General features: G+C 39.3%; 1 protein-coding gene across 2 annotated transcripts; it reads left to right on the forward strand.

The window, feature by feature from the left end:
• Positions 1–787: 787 nt before the first annotated feature.
• actr3b (actin related protein 3B) lies at positions 788–20,043 on the forward strand. 2 transcript variants are annotated; one of them, XM_053622792.1, is made up of 13 exons: positions 792–980; positions 1,343–1,395; positions 2,423–2,478; positions 3,798–3,922; positions 4,044–4,154; positions 5,399–5,494; positions 5,938–6,045; positions 9,965–10,108; positions 11,626–11,799; positions 12,256–12,348; positions 15,395–15,520; positions 18,318–18,401; positions 18,585–20,043. In XM_053622792.1, exons 2-13 carry the CDS (start codon positions 1,352–1,354, stop codon positions 18,678–18,680), a joined length of 1,257 nt encoding a protein of 418 aa, XP_053478767.1. In that variant the 5' UTR covers positions 792–980; positions 1,343–1,351; the 3' UTR covers positions 18,681–20,043. The 2 variants fall into 2 exon arrangements, with proteins under 2 accessions (XP_053478852.1, XP_053478767.1); XM_053622877.1 differs by lacking the exons at positions 18,318–18,401; positions 18,585–20,043 and having other exon boundaries at positions 788–980; positions 14,980–15,518.
• Positions 20,044–20,735: the final 692 nt, after the last annotated feature.

Genomic DNA, 20,735 nt, shown 5'->3' on the forward strand with positions numbered 1-20,735 from the left:
AACTAGACAACAAGCTACATCTTATCTCTCTGTCTATCTGTCTGTCTGTCTGTCTATCTATCTATCGGTCTGTCTGTCTGTCTATCTATCTATCTATCAGTCTGTTTGTTTATCTATCTATCTATCTGTCTATCTATCTATCTATCTGTCTGTCTGTCTGTCTATTTATCTGTCTTATAAAATGATATATGCATTTGTAATTAATTGGCATTTGCCCTTTTCCTGGGTAGTAATATTTATATTTATATTTATTTGATATATTTCAAATATTACATAGATTATATTTATATTTATAGTTGCAGATGCTTCACAAAGGTCACATGAATGTAATAAGGCATGTACAGTATATGGTGATATAAGTAAGCGGTCACATATCGCCCCCTGCTGGTTTCGGGTTTACATGGCGTTTCATTAGATGCATTAAAACTGTATTAGTCTACATAACTGTTAAAAAAAAAACCAGACTGTGTTTATTCCCCAACACACACACATGCCATGCATATCATTCGTTGATATTTATAGTTTCATGTAATTTAATTCTATTATTTTTTTTATATATTATTTTATATAATTATTTTTAATAAATTTGTAAAGGCTATCATTGAAATTTTACTTGAAGATAGTGTCCTTTTTTAGACCTTGAATTGCTGAGTGTTCAAATGTAGTACAGAAGACTGTAGTTTGTAGGGAGTAGGGAATAATGCAGCATTTTCTGATACAGGACAGACCTGTGTGTGTGTGTGTGTGTGTGTGTGTGTGTGTGTGTGTGTGTGTGGGTGGCATTTGCATGGTCTGCGGTGGAGGAAACCTGACAAATATCCCTGCACAGAAGGGCATGGGGGATTATTTTTGGCAGATGCGGTGTGTTTCTATTTTTGCGCTTTGCCTTTGACTCGGGAAGCAGTCAGTCTGAGATGGAAAAAAGAGAAAAGAAACAGTGTGTGTGCCATAAACCGGAGATACAGCCATCTCTGTAAAAGGTATTTATTATTATTATTATTATTATTATTATTATTATTACTAACTCAGTGTGCGTGTGTGTGTGTTAGTTTAAAAGTGCGTAAGTGTGAAAAGGTGATGCAGTGTGTGTGTGCGTGTTTAAAAGTGCGTCAGTGTGACAGTGTGTGTGTGTGTGTGTGTGTGTGTGTTTAAGTTTAAAAGTGCGTCAGTGTGAAAAGGTGATGGTGTGTGTATGTGTATGTTAGTTTAAATGTGCGTCAATGTGACACTGTGTGTGTGTTCGTGTTCAGTGTGACAAATTGTGTGTTAATTTAAAAGTTCGTCAAAGTGACAGAGTGTGTATGTGTGTGTGTGTGTGTGTGTGGTGTTGTTTCATCACCAGAGTCAGGACATGGCAGTGCCTTTACCTCCATGTGTCATCGACTTTGGGACTGGGTGAGTTAGGGTACAAAACACACACACACACACACACACACACTCACTTTATTTTGGTCTGTATTAAGAGTTGGGGTTAATACAGCACGCTTAGTGAGGATTACACTCAGCTGATCTGAGATGATATTCAGACCTCAGATGTAAATACAGACTCAATAACAGAATATTCATAAGTTGTGAGAGGTTTACGCATATGGGGGCGGAGTTTAAGTAAAACAGGGGCGTGTCTCAGTTAAAAGCTATGGAATGCCATTTGAGGTTAATATTACATACATAACCATGACACTATTAATAAATGAACAGCATCGTCCCTTCTTTGTCACACGGAGGACATCAGAGGAGACGCATCTTAATCATTGTTCATCTTGAGGACTGTTTATGGATGACATCATAAACAGCACGTAAAGTGAGCCGTAAGCAGACGAGTGCTCGGTCAGCTTATCCTTCAAACTCTGTGCATGTTTTCTTTACAGTGCACCGAAGTAACAACAAAAAAAAAGAAAGTCCAAAAAAGTAAAAAAATAAAATCGGGTACGTCTCGGACATGTCACGATCTCATGATCTCTATTTAGCGTCTCGTGGCGCACGATGAACTTAAAGAGCACAAAAAATAAGCAAAATAACAGGTGAACTGTGAGCTATAAGCTGCTGGATATTGAGTGCAGGAGCCATTTTGTTCAATCAAACCAAAATATTGCAGTGGTTTATGTGATAATTATAATTATAGGACTAATCATGTAGCAATATTTTGGTGAAATACTAGACTCCGATTAGATTTACTGTGACGTTTGCCGTCGTGTCATTTATATATCACTGTGTTAGTCCTAAACTTGTCGAGTTTTGATTTCTGGACATTGTTTATAAAGATAGTGGCGTTCTTGATGTGATGTAGTGTTCACTAAGGAGCAACACAAGTCTACACAAGTTTAACACACAAGTCCAGCCTCCTTTACTCACTACTACGATAAATTATTATTATTATTATTATTATTATTATTATTATTATTATTATTGCCCTCTGTTTCAGCTACACGAAGATCGGTTATGCTGGAAACACTGAGCCGCAGTTTATCATGCCGTCCTGTAAGTACTGTATGGTTAAGATTCCTAGCTCACCCGTTCACCCAGGTTCATCTTTGGTGATGCCGTGACTTCATGCTTTTTTAGTGCTAGCAGAGTGATATACTTTTTCCTCATTTCAGATATTTGGGTCAGGTTTTTAATTAAACAACACCATAGGGAAGTGCTAATTAAAGCCGGTCTACAGTCGAACACTGCTTTTGTTCTGTTTCTAACCCTCAGATTTGCACTGTGCGCTCTTCTATGGCTTAAAAAGATATCGCTTTGGGTAAAAATCTAAATAAAGATACAGAAAGTGTCACTGAGTTATCGTCTTAATGTTCAGTAACTGCAGTGAAACTAAGAGGAAAGGTGTGTAGATACGAGAGTATGGAATGTAAATCGATATCCGCTAGCTTCTACAGCATTTGTGGAGTTAAACCAGTGACACTTTTTAAACTTTGTAACAACACACTCTGTTCACGACTCGATTCAGTTCATCATACTGCATTCACGATCCGTGATACCTTTTTTTTTTTTTTTTTTTTAAATTTCTGTATAATAAACAATGCAAGACTGTGTGCATTTTCGTCTGTGTAAAACAAAATAAATGAATGATTGCTACGAACAGAGGTTTAATATTGTAAAGAAAATGTTCTGTAAGCTCGCCATATCTTCAAAATAGATAAATACATTTCTCCCAAAAATTTAGCTTGAACATACAACACGTCTGACCTTAGGACTTAATAATCAGTTGAAAGACGACGAGCTCCGTAGCAGAAATAGAGCTCCAAAGTCGGTTAAACTGGCCTTTGGTGTTAAGCTAATGAAGAGCTCTTTTTAATACTTATTTAATACGCAGTCGTGTAACCCCATAACGCATGTTGGTCAGTCACTTCACCGGTGCAGATGATCTCACAGGGTCTCCAGGAAAGGATGTGGTCACGTGATCAGCGTGCTCTCTGTATATTTGAACTCTCCCGGCTGTGCAGATTGGGACCTCTGGTGTTCAAACATTTAGGGCAAATCCAACAGCGCTAATCATCATATACAGTGGGGGTCAATACACAGGAAGGCCATAGATTTAAAAAAAAAAAAACAACAAAAAAAAACGAGGGAAGCAGGAGAGTGTAAAAAAGAAGAAATTATGGAACAGGAAACAGGAAAATGGCTCACACAATGACAGTCCCTGTATTTATGTGATATACTTCAGACATTAGTGTATTCACTTGTGTGTTTCATTAAAAAAAAAAAACACAAAGATGTGTGTTCTGTAAGAATATACTGTATGTTGTTATCTGATGTTCACACACACACACACACACACACACACACACACACAGGCATTGCGATCAGAGAGACAGCTGGAGTTGGAGACCAGGCTCAGAGACGCCTCGTGAAGGGAGTGGATGATCTGGATTTCTTCATCGGTGATGAAGCACTCGACAAGCCCAACTATGCAACCAAGGTGATGTTAGTGTATCACACATGAGCCAGTGCCAGTAGGATAAGTGTTTGTATTCACGCTTGTCCAAGAATTGTTGTCAAACCCTATTGCATGGATCTGTGTATGTGTGTCTGTGTTCTAGTGGCCCATCAGGCATGGCATCGTCGAGGACTGGGATCTGATGGAGAAGTTTATGGAGCAGGTCATTTTTAAATACCTCAGAGCCGAGCCAGAAGATCACAACTTCCTCGTGGTGAGAGCTCGGACTCTTTCTCACACGCGGTACTTTTCAGCGGTATATGTTAAAGCATACGGTGTATAGTACAGGAAACGAAGGCTAATGCAGTGAAATTGATGCTGTACATGTGATCAGAATATGACCTAGAGTCAGTAGGATGCATTTCTCAACATCACTGCCCAATCCACCGTGAAGGTCACGGCCATGGTGTTAATAGAGAAATTCTCTTATTATTCTCTATGGGAGAAGCTGATCACAGGTCCACCGTAACCTGAACACTCCACACAGCAGGGCTTTATAAGGCATGTTGGAAACTCATTAGATATGTGGGAAAAGGTTCTCTAGTCTGATTTAGAACAAAATGGAAGATTTTGGCCTTGGTAGAAAGCCAGCAATCATCATTACCCAGAGCACCATGAAGAATGTGAAGCATGGTGGTGGAAGCATCATATTGAGAGTTACGCTTGGCCCCTTGGTTGCTTTTCAGACTAATCCCCTCTCTTCTCAGGCACTGACTTTGGTGGACGGTGTTCTCTTGGTAGAGTCACAGCTGTGCTATATTCTTTCTATTTTTTAAATAATGTATTGTAGTAATAATTAGTAATAGAATTGGAGAAACATCTTCCAGTCTTCAGCAGTCCAGTTTAGGTGACCCTGTTCCAACTGTAGCCTCAGATTCCTGTTCTTGGCTGACAGGACTGGAACCCAATGTGGTCTGCTGCTGCTGTAGGTCTGACGTGTTGTGCATTGAGATGGTTGTAAAGAGTGGTTGATTATTTGAATTACCGTGACCTTGGCAGCTCAAAACAGTCCGTTCTCCTCCGACCTCTCTCATCAACAAGATGTTTCCACCTGCAGAACTACCAATCACTGGATGTTTTTTGTTTTGGGCACCATTCTGTAAGTATAAACTCTAGAGACTGTTGTGTGTGAAAATCCCAGGAGAGCAGCAGTTTCTGAAATGCTCAAACTGGCACCAACATCCATACCACTGAGATCACTGAGATGTTTCCTCAGTTTGATGTGAACATTAGCTGAAACCTGTATCTGCATGATTTTATGCATTGTGCTGCTGCCACATGATTGGCTGTCTGGATAATGGCATGATTACATATGCAGGTGTACAGGTGTTCTTAATAAAGTGAGCGTAGGTGACGGTTATCCAAACATTTTGTTCTATTTTGGATTGTCACATCTGTGTATTCACGTATCTGTATTAAGAATTTTTTTTCCCCTGCTCTTTCTTTTATTACAATCAGACAGAGCCTCCTCTGAACACACCGGAGAACAGAGAATATTTAGCCGAGATCATGTTTGAAACGTTCAACGTTCCAGGCCTTTACATCGCCGTCCAGGTAAAAGTGCTTCTATGTACTTCAGATATTTTTGTAAAACGTAAACGGAAAATTAAAATAAAAACGTACACGTGAGTTAAAATTCACACGTCGCTGATAAACTGATGAACTGTCTTAGTCAAGTCGTCAGATTTATTTATAAAGCGCATTTAAAGACACCAGCAGTTGATCCAAAGTGCTGTACAAAAAACATTACCATTCATCACATTAAATAACTTTATAACACCAAGAATAAAAATACGTTTTTATTAATTTAATAAGTCATAGGCTAAGAGTGACCAGTTATGAAAATCTCGAGAAAGTTCTGTATGTACAGTATATATTACAAATAAACATGCGCGTGTAATTCTTTGAATGCTAAGATCAGACTTGACAGAGCTTGTTACAGTGTCGGTGTGTAATATTTCTTGTGTAACCGGGAGTGTGTGTGTGGTGACCTGCAGGCTGTTCTGGCTCTAGCAGCCTCGTGGACGTCCAGGCAGGTTGGAGAGCGAACGCTAACAGGAATCGTCATTGACAGTGGAGATGGAGTCACGCATGCGATACCTGTGGTACAATGACCTTTTTTTAGTATTAATATATCACTCACTACGTTTACACGGACAACAATAATCCGATATCACCCCGATTAAGACGATACTCTGATTAAGAAACTAGCATGTAAACAGAGATTATCGATGACCTTAATCCGATTAAAGTCATACTCGAAGTAAACACGAATGGAATTAAGACGTGTGGAGTATTCCTGTTTTAGTCGCATTATCGACGTGCGTTACAGACATGTACACACCTTAATCACACTATTAACGTCGTGTGGGAGTTTTCACCGCATTGTGCGACAGGACACGATCACACACGGCAGCGCTCGACCGTTTGACGGCAAACAAGAGAGCACGGCTGCGTCCCAAACCGCGTACTTACCTACTGTATAGTAGGCGAGATACATGTATTTCAGCTACTATATAGACGGTAAGTACGCGGTTTGGGACGCAGCCCACTGCTTCAAGCAGTCGTCTGTTTGCACGTATAGCATGACGAATAATTAACTACACTTGAAGTTTTCGTAAAATAATTAAAAATGAAACACCCAAAACTGAATACGGCACCATAACGAAGACCAACTGTATGTCGATACGTGAAATTCTGGAGGAATGTCGGACGGCGTGGCGTGGGGATGTAATGACGTGTGCCGTTAATCCATCTATGTTCTATAACACGTAAAACGGGAACATGAAAGGAGTATTCTAAAAGTAACTCATGTAAACACCTTAATCAGGATACTGTCTTATTCAGAATAAGGTCAATAATCAGATTACTGCTGTCCGTGTAAACGCAGTCAGTGTGATGAAATAAAACTCCTTAAAGGAACTACTAAAGGAACATGTCACCTGCACCACCAGTGAATGAAGGCTAACAGGGGCTAGTTAGCATGACTGCCGTTAATACCACGGTTTTTATTTCTATTCAAAAATCTTCTCCTGAGGAGATATGTACGACAACCATTATCTGTGAAACTATTTAATTAATCATTCCAGAAAATAGTTTGAATGAAGAGATAATAAGTAAGTTGAGAATCGAGCTATGTTACGGGGTTTTATTTTACTGGAAAACATCGAGCTCTAAAAGGAAAACTTTGCCGTTAACTTTAATTAGGCTCTTTTCAGCGTGCGGCAGATATTTGTCTTGTAATTAACAGAAGCACTGTCTATGAATGTTTAACAAAGGAACTCATTTCGGGTCCCACTAGGTTCTGAGAGATTGTTTAATATACTTGTTTAATACTTATCCATATTTAATTGGCCTTCGGTGCATCTTTGTTTTGTCTGCAGCACAAATAGTGATTAAGTTGTAACCCTTGGGTGTAATACGATGCCACTATCTATAGTATATCTGCACTATTTAGAGCTTTGAATTATCCATATCTACACCCAGATTTTATCCTGAAGTGGGTGTGGCCTAAACCGGAAGTTGATTTCTACACTAGATGTGACGGTCAGCATGGTGTGTGAATTCTGGCTGTGACAGTTCCTCAACCTCAGCTACATCACCCTGGTTCATAACTGTTTTCAACTAGAAACTTTCTAAAATTGCGCTCACGAAGTTATTATTGTCGTTTCTGCCTGTCAGCCGTATTTTCTAATAGATTTAGGTCTATTTTTCGAAATATAAACAATCTAGTAGCCTACACACAGCGACTCTGAGAATGCAGTTACTAAGGATGAAGGCTGTAAATGCATCACACAAGCATCACGCGTTCATGTTATCCCTATAAAACCCGGTGCATCGTATCAAAATAATTCAAAATGTATTTCGGTAATGTAATGATTTACGTCAGGAAGAGCAAAAGGAGAGAATCGAACGGAGATGTACAGAGTACAACAGATTAGAGAGTTTTGGACTGCATAAAATCATTTAAAAAAGCAAAAAAAAAAAAAAAACATGATGAAGAAGATTCACAGCCAAAGAGGACAAAAAAGACTCGTATGTACAGTTGGAATCAAAATAATTCAACCCCCAGTGCAAATCAGGTTTATTGTCAATATGTACAGACTTTCAGCTGCTTGAAATGAACAAATCAAACAAAAGCAATTGAAATAGTTCAACACGAACGCTTAAAGCGTTTGAGGTGTGCTTGGGATCATTGTCCTGTTGGAAGGTCCAATGACGCCCATGTTTCAGCTTCCTCACAGACTGCATGACGTTTTCTCCTAGGATTTCCTGATACTTCAGTGACTCCATCTCGCCTTCCACACGCTGCAGGTTTCCAGTGCCAGAGGATGCAAAGCAGCCCCAGAGCATCACTGAGCCACCACCATGCTCGACTGTGGACAGAGTGTTCTTTCTTCATTCTTCTTCCTCCAGACATACCGCTGATCCATCCATTTTGTTTCATCGCTCCACAGAACAGAATCCCAAAACTTCTGTGGATTATTTATATGATTTTGAGTCGACTTTTCTTGTGCTTTTGGGTCAGTAGTGGTGAACGACTTGGAGTTCTGGCATGGAAACCTTCTGCGTTTAGTACACGCCTTACTGTGCTCACTGAAACCTCAGTGCCTGTTGCAGGTCTTTTGCAGTCACTCGAGGGTTTTTCACAACCTGCCTTCTCAGAAATCTGCTTGCAACCGTTGATAGCTTCCTTTTTCTGCCCCGTCCAGGTATTTCATGCCCTTAGCCAGTTCAGGTACTTCATGTGATCCAGCTCAAGCACACCTGGTGCAATTAATGAAGCCCTTGATGAGTTCATCAGGTGTGCTTGAGACAACACCTGTTTTGCATATTTGTCCTGTTGTGAGGGATTCTATTCAGGGGGTTGAAAAATTTTGAGACATTATAAGTCATTATAAGTTGCATTTTCAGTTGAATTTGTGGAAATCACTTGAAGCAGTCGTTTTGTTGAACTATTTCAATGGCTTTTGTTGATTTTTATTGATTTGTTCATTGCAAACAGCGGAACGTTTGTAAATTTTGACAATAAACCTGATTTGCAATGGGGTTGAATCATTTTGATTGCAACTGTAAGTATCATTGGCAGATATTCATCAGCAGAAATATTTGAATTCTAAAATATATTTATTAATGTTGTTGAACATTAGATTTTCAGAGGCAGTTTGAATAATTTTGATTGAACGATTGAAGAGGTACGGCCACATGAATACAGCTTGGTTGAAGGTGTTGGAAATGAACCTTTCTGGCATCTTCTCAGAACACGTTGTCTGTTCAGTCCAAATAATACAGTATATTCGTATTCGTTCGCATCCAGAATGTAATCGAACCTTGTAGCAACCTGCTTCAATAGATTTATTCAGCTATACCAGACCGGCAAAACTTTATGTAGTCTCTTTCACTATGTACAGTTGAGGTCATAAGTTTACATACGCCTTGCAGAATCTGCAAAATGTTAATAAATAAATAAAAGGGATAATAAAAATTGCATTTTGGTTGTTTATTTAGTTTATTTAGCAGTTAAACTGCCCACTTTTCTTCAGAAAAATCCTGCAGGTCTTGCACATTCTTTGCTTTTTCCAGCATCCTGCATATTTGACCCCTTTCCAACAGCGAATATAAGATGTTGAGATCCATCATTTCTCGTACTCGTACACGACTATTACAAAAGGTACGAACATTCACTGATGCTCAAGAAGGCAACACGATATGTTAAGAGCAAGGGGGGTGTAAACTTTTGAACAGGATGATTGAAGTAAATGGTTATAATTTTGTTTTAAGATCTTATTTTTTTCATTTACTGCCCTTCAGAAGCTACACGAGATGCATACATGTTTCCCAGAAGACAAAATAACACTTTACACGGATCATCCTGTAATGTAAACGTCTGACCTCAGCTGTAGCTTTGAGTTTGTACTGTATGTGCATCTGTTTTCTTTTCAGTAATCAATAGATCCTGTGTTGATTTGTACAGCTGATTTTACCCGGTGTTCGGTCATGCATGTTTTTTCCCCTGGCCTCTAGGCAGAGGGCTACGTGATTGGGAGCTGTATAAAGCACATCCCTATAGCAGGCCGAGACATCACCTACTTCATCCAGCAGCTCCTCAGAGACAGAGAGGTCGGGATTCCTCCAGAACAGTCTCTGGAGACCGCAAAGGCAATCAAGGTGAATCTGCAATCTTGCTTTTATCGTTTTTCTCTCCTACCCGCTACCTAATGCATAACAATTCTCGAGACATTCGTATAAAATCTGGGCATGCTGTCACTGTGATTGTATCAGTGAAATTACATTACAGGGTTCAGCTTTGTTAGATCCAGATGTTTGCTCCAGGATGAGAAGACAGCAATCAGATAGCATCGTACAGTCTTAACAACATCAGCTCTATAAATATCATCTGCTTTGGAAATTATATAAATAATGGAAAAATACGAAAAGGACATAAAAATAGTCAAATGGCAGACCAAATGAGAACTCGTGATTGATGGTAATGAGATTTAATTATTGATTTCTGTGCCTTGTTAATGAGGAATGGCTTCAAGGCTAAGCTAGATCTTTGTCACAGAAATAAAAATACAATCGTCTAAGCCTACCACGTACAGGGGACAAACAAGGATGAACAAAACTGTGCCTTCACACCAGTAATTCACAGCAAGAAATAAAACAATCGTGTCATGCTGTTGTAGGAAAATAATCAACAATGGGCTGGTGTGATGAAGTGGAGCTATTTGGGATTATTTTCCCAAAGTACCAAGGTGTTTTATTTCTCTTATACCACATACATTTCCCCAGTGCTTATAGATATATACTTTTATTGATTTAAATGCAGCACATCATAGTTTTTTATCCATTTTTCGTTACATTTTATGTTGTGCAATGTTCATGAAACAAGATCTCAGTTATGTTTAATAGCAGCTATAAACAGTCTTTTCCTCACCAACCTGTCTTTTGTCTCGATCTTGAAGTTAATAAGACGTAAAAGAACATAAAACGCAGCGTGTCTTGATACCAAGAAACTGCAAAGAAGCGTAAACTCCTCTAACACGTATACATTAGAGCACAGTGAAATTCTTTTTTTCACATACCCCAGCATGTCAGGAAATTGGGGACAGAGCACAGGGTCAGCCGTGATACAGCGCCCCTGGAGCAGAGAGGGTTAAGGGCCTTGCTCAAGGGCCCAAGAGTGGCAGCTTGGCAGTGCTGGGGCTTGAACCCCCGCCCTTCTGATCAGTAACCCAGAGCCTTAACCGTCAAGCCACCACTGCCCGAAATACTAAAATAAACATCACCTTACACACGAAAAACCTACAAGTTGTTATTGTATAAGCTGTTACTATAGAAACGATAACGTATCAGAACGAGCGCATTAATATACACCTGTGATTTGCAGTTGCGCTTCCATCAGAGCTGCTGTTATAGAAAATTAACATCAACACCTTCTGACCAATCACAATCAAGCATTCGAGGGCGATGTGGTGTAATGATTTTTAAATATGTCTTTAAACGTGTTCACGCCCAGTATCGCAGCCAATCACAAGCCTTTATTAATCAGATGGACGTATTGAAGAGCGCAGCGGAAGTGAGAGTGACCTAAAATGGCTGAACGGATTACTGTGCTTCACATAGAGAAGCCGTGTGCTGTATTATGTGTCTGTTTTTTTTTTTTTTTTTAAATTTGCCTTCAGGAGAGGTTCTGCTACATCTGCCCAGACATTGTAAAAGAGTTCATGAAGTACGACACAGACCCAGCGAAATGGATAAAGAAATATAAAGGCATCAATGCCGTCAACAAAAATGAGTTTCAGATAGATGTGGGATATGAACGCTTTCTTGGACCAGAGATTTTCTTCCATCCAGAGGTAACAGACAGTGCTTTGGTCTTGCAAAAGTATTCACCCCCCACACGCTTGAACATTTTGTAGTGAAATGGACTTAATTGGGATTATATGTCATAAATCTACACAGAATAATATGGGAAGTGGTGAGAAAAATCAATATTGGATTTTTTTCCAACAACTGAATACTTATTGATCAGTAAGTATTCATATGGCATTGCAGTATAATCCCAATTCGGTCCATTTTTAGTTCCAGAAGACACTACAAATGTGCAAAAGTTCAAGTTTTAAATTTGTACAATGAAAATGTATTAATTTTCATCGTAGATTGCCAGTACAAGGGTGATTATTATTTAGCTATTAATCATTGTTATTTACTTTTTTCATCATAGAAAAAAAAAAACTGTAGCTCACGACCTTACCGCTTCTTAGTTTTTCATCTGTGAAGTTAACAGTGATTTGGGATTTTTGTCTGTCCAGTTTGCCAACCCGGACTTCATGGAGCCCATTTCAGATATCATAGATGAGGTCATTCAAAGCTGTCCGATAGATGTGAGAAGGCCTCTTTACAAGGTACGTTACGCCAACATACATCACGTGCATATTATAGCATGAATGAAACACTCACTCGGTGTCATGCTGCTATAGAGAAATAATCAATGATGGGTTGGGGTTGATGAAGCGGTGTCACTGTTACCACCTCAAAGTATTATTATCCTCTAACAGCACATCCTGAAGTGTTTTAATTCCTCTTATACCACAACAATTGGCAATGTTGTCATTTTTTTCTATCAATAGTTACATGAAACATCATATTAACAGTTAAATGGACATCATATTACAGGAAACGTATATCAACTGTTGTTTTTAATCTGTTTATGTCTGGGATCGTCTGTACAAGTCACTGCGAGTGAGTTGTTACTATACAGACTATTAAACGAGTGCATTCCGAGCTGCTGTTAGACAATTAATCAACACCTTCTGACCAATCAGATTTGAGAGTTCACTACGCTATGGTATAAGTATATTATATTAACGGCCTCTTCTAACTAACATCCAGGATACTTGTAGCATCTGAGACGCATATCCAGTCTTTCTAACTAACAAGGTTCGTGGATTTTTCAGCAGAATCACCACTATCATCTAGACACATTTGTGCTACTAAGTTGTTTTAAATCATCATCATTTCTTCCCTCATGAGAGGAAATCATTATTACTGAAGACAACCCTCATGTCTATGTTTCAGTTTCTCAGCTAGAGGTCACTGTTCATCCACCAAACTCACTTCAACAGTAGACACTCATCAGCAAACAGAAAGGTTCATTTCCAACACCTCCAACCAAGCTGTATTCATGTGGCCGTAACTGAAAGTATTGGAGCAGCAAGGCCAGTTCTGGGTTTTTGTGTGTGTGCTTTTTTTTGGCTATACACTGAAGACTTTTGTGTTTGAGATCAAAATATGAATATGAGACGACAGATCAGAATTTCAGCTTTGATTTCCTTATATTTACATCTAGATGTGTTGAACAACTTAGCACATGGCACCTGTTGTTTGAACCCACCCGTTTTTCAAGTGATAAAAATATTTTTGAATACATGGAACTGTAAACTGATAGGTGTTTCTTACTGCCCAGGTGTGTCCTGTTAAATTGATTGTTTAAATAATTAACTGCTCTGAATGTCTACTCCTGGTTTGAGTTTTCATTTTCACCTGTGAAGATTGCATTTGTTGTTAAAAAGGATAAATCAATATGAAGACCAGAGAGCTGTCTATGGGAGAAAAGCTATCCATTTTGAAGCTGAGAAAAGAGGGAAAATCTATCGGAGCCATTGCATAAGCATTGTGAATAGCCGATACAACAATTTGGAATTCCCTGAAAAAGAAAGAAACCACTGGTGTACTAACAACCAGACATGGAACAGGTCGGCGAAGGAAAACAACAGCAGTTGGTGACAGAAACATTGTGAGAGCCGTGAAGAAAAACCCCAAAACAACCGTTCAAGTGCAGAAATATAGAGGCACAAGATGCAAACCACTCATCAGCAGTAAGAATCAGAAAGCCCGAATGGAATTCGCAAAGAAATACAGAGATGATCCACAAAAGTTCTGGAACCAAGGTGAACCTCTACCAAAGTGATGGAAAGGACAAAGTGTGGAGAAAGAATATATCTGTTCATGATACAAAACATAGAAGCTCATCAGTCAAGCATGGTGGAGGTAGTGTCATGGCTTGGGCTTGCATGGCTGCTTCTGGAACATTCTCACTAATCTTTATTGATGATGGAATTCACGATGGTAGCAGCAGAATGTATTCAGAAGTTTACAGGAACATTTTTTCTGCCAATTCACAGAGAAATGCATCCAAATTAATCAGGAGGAACTTCATCATGCAGCAAGACAACGATCCAAAACACAGTGCCAACTCAACAAAGGACTTCCTCGGGGGGAAAGTGGAGGGTTTTAAACTTTCCAAGTCAATCAACAGACCTTAACCCAGCTGAGCAGCATTTCACCTCCTGAAGAGGAGACTGAAGGGAGAACCAAACTGAACTGAAATTCTGATCTGTCATCTCATATTCATATTTTGATCTCAAACCCAAATGTCTTCAACGTATAGCAAAAACAATAGAATTGGCCTTGCTGTTCCAATACTTTCAGAGGGGACTGTAGTTCCAGACATGTGTAGAATCTGTGCTAAGGTGCATGGAAGCTTTTCTGGTGACCGACTCTGCGTGTTAGTTTTCATCCAAGTCGTCACCCATTATCCTGCTGATAGGGTGCAAAAATGTGCACATATCCATCCATCCATCCATCCATCTTCTATACAGCTTAATCCTTTTCAGGGTCACGAGGAAACCTGGAGCCTATCCCAGGGAGCATCGGGCACAAGGCGGGGTACACCCTGGACAGGGTGCCATGTGCGCATATCCATTTTAATAAAAAAAAAAAAAAAGTGAAATGCTCAGAGATATGCTACTATTAGGTTTATACACGACTAGGATTGAGGACAATATTTCTCCCAATATAGTATTTCTATAACATTTAATACTGCTTGACTTGAATTAAATGTTGGATACAAACCTACAGCTCAGTAGCCAACAGTTAATTACTGATGTTGTTGTTGTTTCTTTCTTTCGACAACTCAATCGCTATGATCAATCATTTCTTGTACAAATCTGCCATGATTTTTTTTTTCTTTATAGATAATGCCTTCTGCTCCTGGGAAAAAAAAATATGCACCTCCATTTAAGTTGCACATGCCTCCCTCGCTGCTCGTCAGAGACTCTCAGCAACTGGGGCAAAACGAGTTTTCTTACGAATTGCAGAATTTTATCTTAACATCCGTTTCATTTTGAGATGCAGTCTCTGTTGCTGTAATTAAAGATGATGCACGGTCAGCATGGACGCTGAAAAGAGCTAGGCCCTGAGCCACTGTTCTGCAGATACATTCATCAGGAAAAGTGTATTTCTGGTTTTGATGTACTTCTTTGGTGAGAGACGTGGATATCAGGCATGATGTGTAATCATTTCTGGGTAAGTTTAATAATGTTAAAACCAGAGGATTTGAACTGATGAAGAACACTACTATGTGTGTGTGTGTGTACGTGTGTGTGTTAGAATATAGTGCTCTCTGGAGGATCCACTATGTTCAGGGACTTTGGTCGACGGCTACAAAGGGATCTGAAGCGTGTAGTCGATGCCAGACTCCGACTCAGTGAGGAGCTAAGTGGAGGCCGGATAAAGGTTAGCAATTCAGCATGAAATACATCAAAACATTAAAGGGCAGTTTGCTTCAGCTAAATGGAAGTTAGCACTGCATGAAATTCTGCAGTACTGACAAATAAAGGAAGGAAGCTATGCATGAAATCCAGTTTGCTGCTTGGTGAAGCTGTGGTAGCTTTCATTTAATTTCATTCCATTTTAGCATGCTAATAATGTAAGGTCTTGCTATCTGTTAACACCCTTGGGCAAACTTTATCATACTTTTACCATGGGCTACCACCCACTGACTAGTGTGTTTAGTTCCAATGTACCAATGTAATAAATTCAACAGCATCCTACCCAGAGGACAGAGCAGACCCAGGGTAAGTCTGATGAGGTATGAGTAGTTGGCACAACCCAAGATGATCTCCTGCAAGCACCAGGAACTGTCTCACCTAGACCATAGGCGGGTTGTGATTGCTGCCATCTTAATAATTTGTGGGGCACATCTGCTCAAGATCCAAGTGAAAACCCAGATACCATACCATCCAATTGAACACTCCACTGAGTTTGTTGTGAGCCTGCCCAAATACGTGTAATAAATTGGTGTAAACTGAACAGGATGGTGAAAGTTGATTTCTCCTCGGACTTGGTGACAAGACAATCTGCAAATAGCCCTTGGTTAAATCCAGGGTTGGAAAAAAAAAAACAAACAAACATGAACAGCACCCAGCAAATCCAGGAACTTGTCCATATGAGGTATTGAATGAGCAATTTAGAAACTGTGTTCAGCTTGTGACAATCCATGCACAATCCTGCTTCAGCACAATTACAATGACCCTGCTCCAGTCACTGTGAGATTCTTCTATTACCCCATCCCCAGAATTTCTCCCAGTTCTTTCTGAACATCTTTTCTCTTGTGTCCAGGTATTGGGTATATCTGGCTCTGCAAAATGATGCCAGAAGGAATCTGAGTGGTGTTCTATTAGGTCTGTACGACCAACCAGGCAGAGGAGAACAGGTGTGAAAGATCGGAATACAATTGGGAAACCACTACTCTCTGGGGCAGATAGAAATGGATGTGGTATTGGAGCAAGATTATAATACCTGTTTTTGGGCATGCTGGTCTTACCTCTGTGCTACCTCCATCACCAGAGCAACAAGGACCACCTCTTTTCACTGTTTAAGAAAAACTGAGGTTGTAAATCTGCTGTTTCTCCTGTCCTCTAACAACTCATTAAAGTCGACCAACCTGTCATTTAACCTTGAATGGTCTCTGCCACATGGCAAGTGAATTTTTAGCTGGATGTCAGATGTAATACAAGGACATCATCTTGAAGTGAAAATTTCCTCGGTTGGGAGCGCTGATTATAGAGCCATTGTTGCCTTTCCTGGTCCTGGAGCAAAGTCTCCTGTGATAATTGACCCAGTGTGAGTTTTGTTCACAGGTCATGCACATACTGAGCTGTTTGTCCAGTATTTAATTTTGTTCAGCATGCCTCTGAACACAGAACGTCGGTCCAGAAAGGCTTTCTTTACTTTCAGCATAATTGCAGGCCTGCTGGTTTTCAGCACTCAACAAAAGTTTGTACCTGAAGGTCCTATTTGCACTTAGTCCAGCTATATTCATATCCGGATGTCTCAGCCTCAGTCCCCACTCATGGTACACACCCATGTTAAATCACGCCCAAGCTGCTTTAGTATAAATCACAGACGGTGTTTAAATGATGGGGGAGGAATTACTCACCAATTAGCAGAACATTGACATTTTGGAGCTTTATGATACTGCTTTTCTGAGGTAAATGTTTGCAAGAGTGTGATTGTAAGTCCAGTAACCTTGATGTACTACTAGACAAAGTCTTTCTGGGAATGCACAACGTTTAAATATAACCCTACTGCGCAGAGCTGGAACAATACAGCACGTTTAGACACAAAATACTAGATCCAGGTGTGATGTAGGAGTGGGTGTAAGAGGGTTGAGTGATGATTTCAAGGTCCCTGAGTAGACAGAGATTCTTTCATTGCAATATAAATATCCATATAATGTGAGCAAAGAGGAACTGGTTTTAGGTTATTACTCATAGGGTGGGTTGCACCAATAAGGATTAAGCTTAAATCTAGATTATATCAAGGTTTATCTAATAATTCTGTTGCACCAAACTTTAAAGCTTGTTTAAAATTTAATTTAATGTATATTAATTTCACAATAAACCTGGATTTACTATAATCTTGTTGCTCCATCACTTTAAACTCAGATTTAAATTTTTGTATTTGAAATTTTTTCATTTTCTCAGCCTGTATCGGTTAATCGAATGAGTGGTTAATAATGGCAGTTGGATTTTTTTTTTCCATTCAAAGTTTAAAGTTCACGATCCCTTTGTAGTCACTCCAGAGGAAGTGATAGTCACACTGTTGCTGTTTAGTTACTCTGGAGAATTCATATATTTCCACGTTTATGAAATCCGCACGCACTTCCGCAGTGTTGTCAGTGGCGAATCCATCATGACGGAGAAAATGAATGGTAAATGGAGGTTTTAATCATCGCAGGTTAGAATTCTTATCCCCGATTTGTTAATCTGTGTTTAAAATGAAGTGGTGCAACACAACTCGATTTAAAATAAAGCCCAGATCAACAAATCCTAGATTAGCTCTAAACTGTGCTTAATTTAATTCTTATTGGTACAACCCACCCATATTCTGTTACAGGACCATGTTAGTGGAGAACCTGGGTGTGTAATGTGTGTGTGTGTGTGTGTGTGTCAGTGTCTAGCCTTGAGCTTGGTTTCTATCATGTATCGCTGAGTTTTTCTTGTTACCTTAATGTCCTTCTTTCTCGCAGCCTAAACCAATTGAGGTACAGGTGATCACGCATCATATGCAGAGATATGCTGTCTGGTTCGGAGGGTCCATGTTGGCTTCCACGGTAACGCTCTGCACACACACACACACACAAGCAAGCTTCTTGTTTCAATTTGCGGCTTTTTAAGTTTGACTTAAAGCACACTCTAAATGATTGCTGAATTGTTGTCTTAAATATACGTTTGATGCTATCTTACACAGTATTTCTGTATTATTATTATTATTATTATTATTATTATTATTACAGCCCGAGTTCTTCCATGTGTGTCACACAAAGAAAGACTACGAAGAGCACGGCCCCAGTATCTGTCGACATAATCCAGTGTTCGGTATCATGTCCTAACGCTGGACTGCGACTGTAGATGCAGTCCTGGATTCAGTGCTGTGATCATCACTCTACTTATATAAAAGCAGAAATGATTTAGTGTGAGATCAAAAAGGGAATATACTGTAGAACCAACAGGGATTTCACATTCATCACTAAAAATATAGACAAGAAGTTCTGTCTTCTTCAGATTCCTGCACTTGCTGCACCGCACAGGATCCATGTAAGAGAAGCCATACACGATGACTGTTTCCTCTGCGTCAAGCTCACTTTTGTGTGATATTTTAAATGAAATTTTAAGGATGATTTGATTTAGTCACTTTGCACATGGCTTGAAGCTTGTTGTGAAGACCGTGTACATACAATAGACACTTCTGTATTATGTGAGTATTTGAAAATCGGTTTATATTTGTAACAGAGGTCATTGTTTATGAGACATGGACAGGATAAATAGTCACATTAAACAATGCATAGGTGTGAAATTATATATTTACAGAAGAAATGGAAGGACAGGAAGGGGAAGTGATATTTATACAATGTTGAACTATTTCAGTACATTTAGAAATGTATAAACAATAAAATTAAAAATAATAATAAGTTTTGTGTTTTTTTATAGCGCCTTTCTACGCACTCAAGGTCACTTTACAATTAGAAAGCACTTATAACACAGCAATGAATCCTGTTTTTACCCTCAAATGTACGCTGTTTAATTATTTAGTTGAACAGTGGTCTGTGTAGAAGCAATATGGATCTCATTTTAAGCAAAGATTAAAGGAGAACTCCGCTGTTCAAACCAGAGCGAAAATCTTTAATCTACAAAATTGATCTGTTTCTAATTTATTGCCTTACTCTCTCACTCTCACTCTCACTCTCTCTCTCTCTCTCCCTCTCACTCTCTCTCTCTCCCTCTCACTCTCTCTCTCCCTCTCACTCTCTCTCTCTCTCTCACTCTCTCCCTCTCACTTTTTCTCTCTCTCAGACACATCCATTTTCAGAACTGTGACTAACCCTGCTCCTGAAATGATTTTCAATAGAGAACCCTGACTATGAGTGGTTATGTGGTTAAGGTTTGGGTGGTTGTGGATCAGGTGGTAAAGCCACTAATCGTAGGGTTGGAGGTTCGATACCTGGCCCACGTGACATACCGAAGTGTCCTTGGGCAAGACACTGAACCCCGAGTTGCTCCCGATGGCAAGTTAGCGCCTTGTATGGCAGCTCTGCTAATATTGGTGTGTGAGTATGTCTGAATGAGACACCGTGTAAAGCTCCAGAGCAGTACACATATACACGTTATGTATTAGAATGGTATTTTCATGTATGGTTGTCTTTATGGTAACAGAAGATAAGGCGTAACCCTTGTACAATAGAGAGCAGCCTGCTATTACATACAGCATTGAGTCAGTTCTAAATGCTGATCCAGTATGTTTAAAAAGCATTTTTTTTTTGGCAACCATGCAGAAATGAACAGCTTTGGTTTCTCAAAAAATGTTGATGTTTCTAAAATAAATACTGTTTACACAGAGGGCTCGTTGGAAGGGAAAATGGAGAAAAGTCATTCAAATGAAAAGAATCCCAGAGACTGGATAAACTGGATAATTATAATTTTTCATATGACTATTATAATATGAATATTATGAGGGTTTTTTTTTTTTATAAATAAATAAACTCATTATCCAATAATGGGATCATATCACCTTGTGGGATGGAAATGTCCGTGTGAAATCTGCTTTAAACTCACAATTGGTGTGTTTATTCACTGTTTAATTACAGATGCCTTAAAAATAAAAGCTCACCCATTCACAAGTGTTGCATACATTCAAATCCACAAAAAAAAGCCTATAATTTTTCTCATGGCCAAAAACATACTCAGGCATAATAATCATGTGATATATTTTATGAGATCCGCTGTAATGGATTTGTTAAGTAAGAATTGTAGCATTTCAGAAAGCGGACACCGTACCGCATATAATCCGACCATGTTTTAAATTAAAGTGTCGTTATTCCTAATGGAATCTGTTTGAGCAAAAACATTGACTTGTGTGCCAAAGTTTCCACGTTGGCAGCTGTGTATAA

This window comes from Ictalurus furcatus, chromosome 1, assembly GCF_023375685.1.
Source record: "Ictalurus furcatus strain D&B chromosome 1, Billie_1.0, whole genome shotgun sequence".
Taxonomy (NCBI): domain Eukaryota; kingdom Metazoa; phylum Chordata; class Actinopteri; order Siluriformes; family Ictaluridae; genus Ictalurus; species Ictalurus furcatus.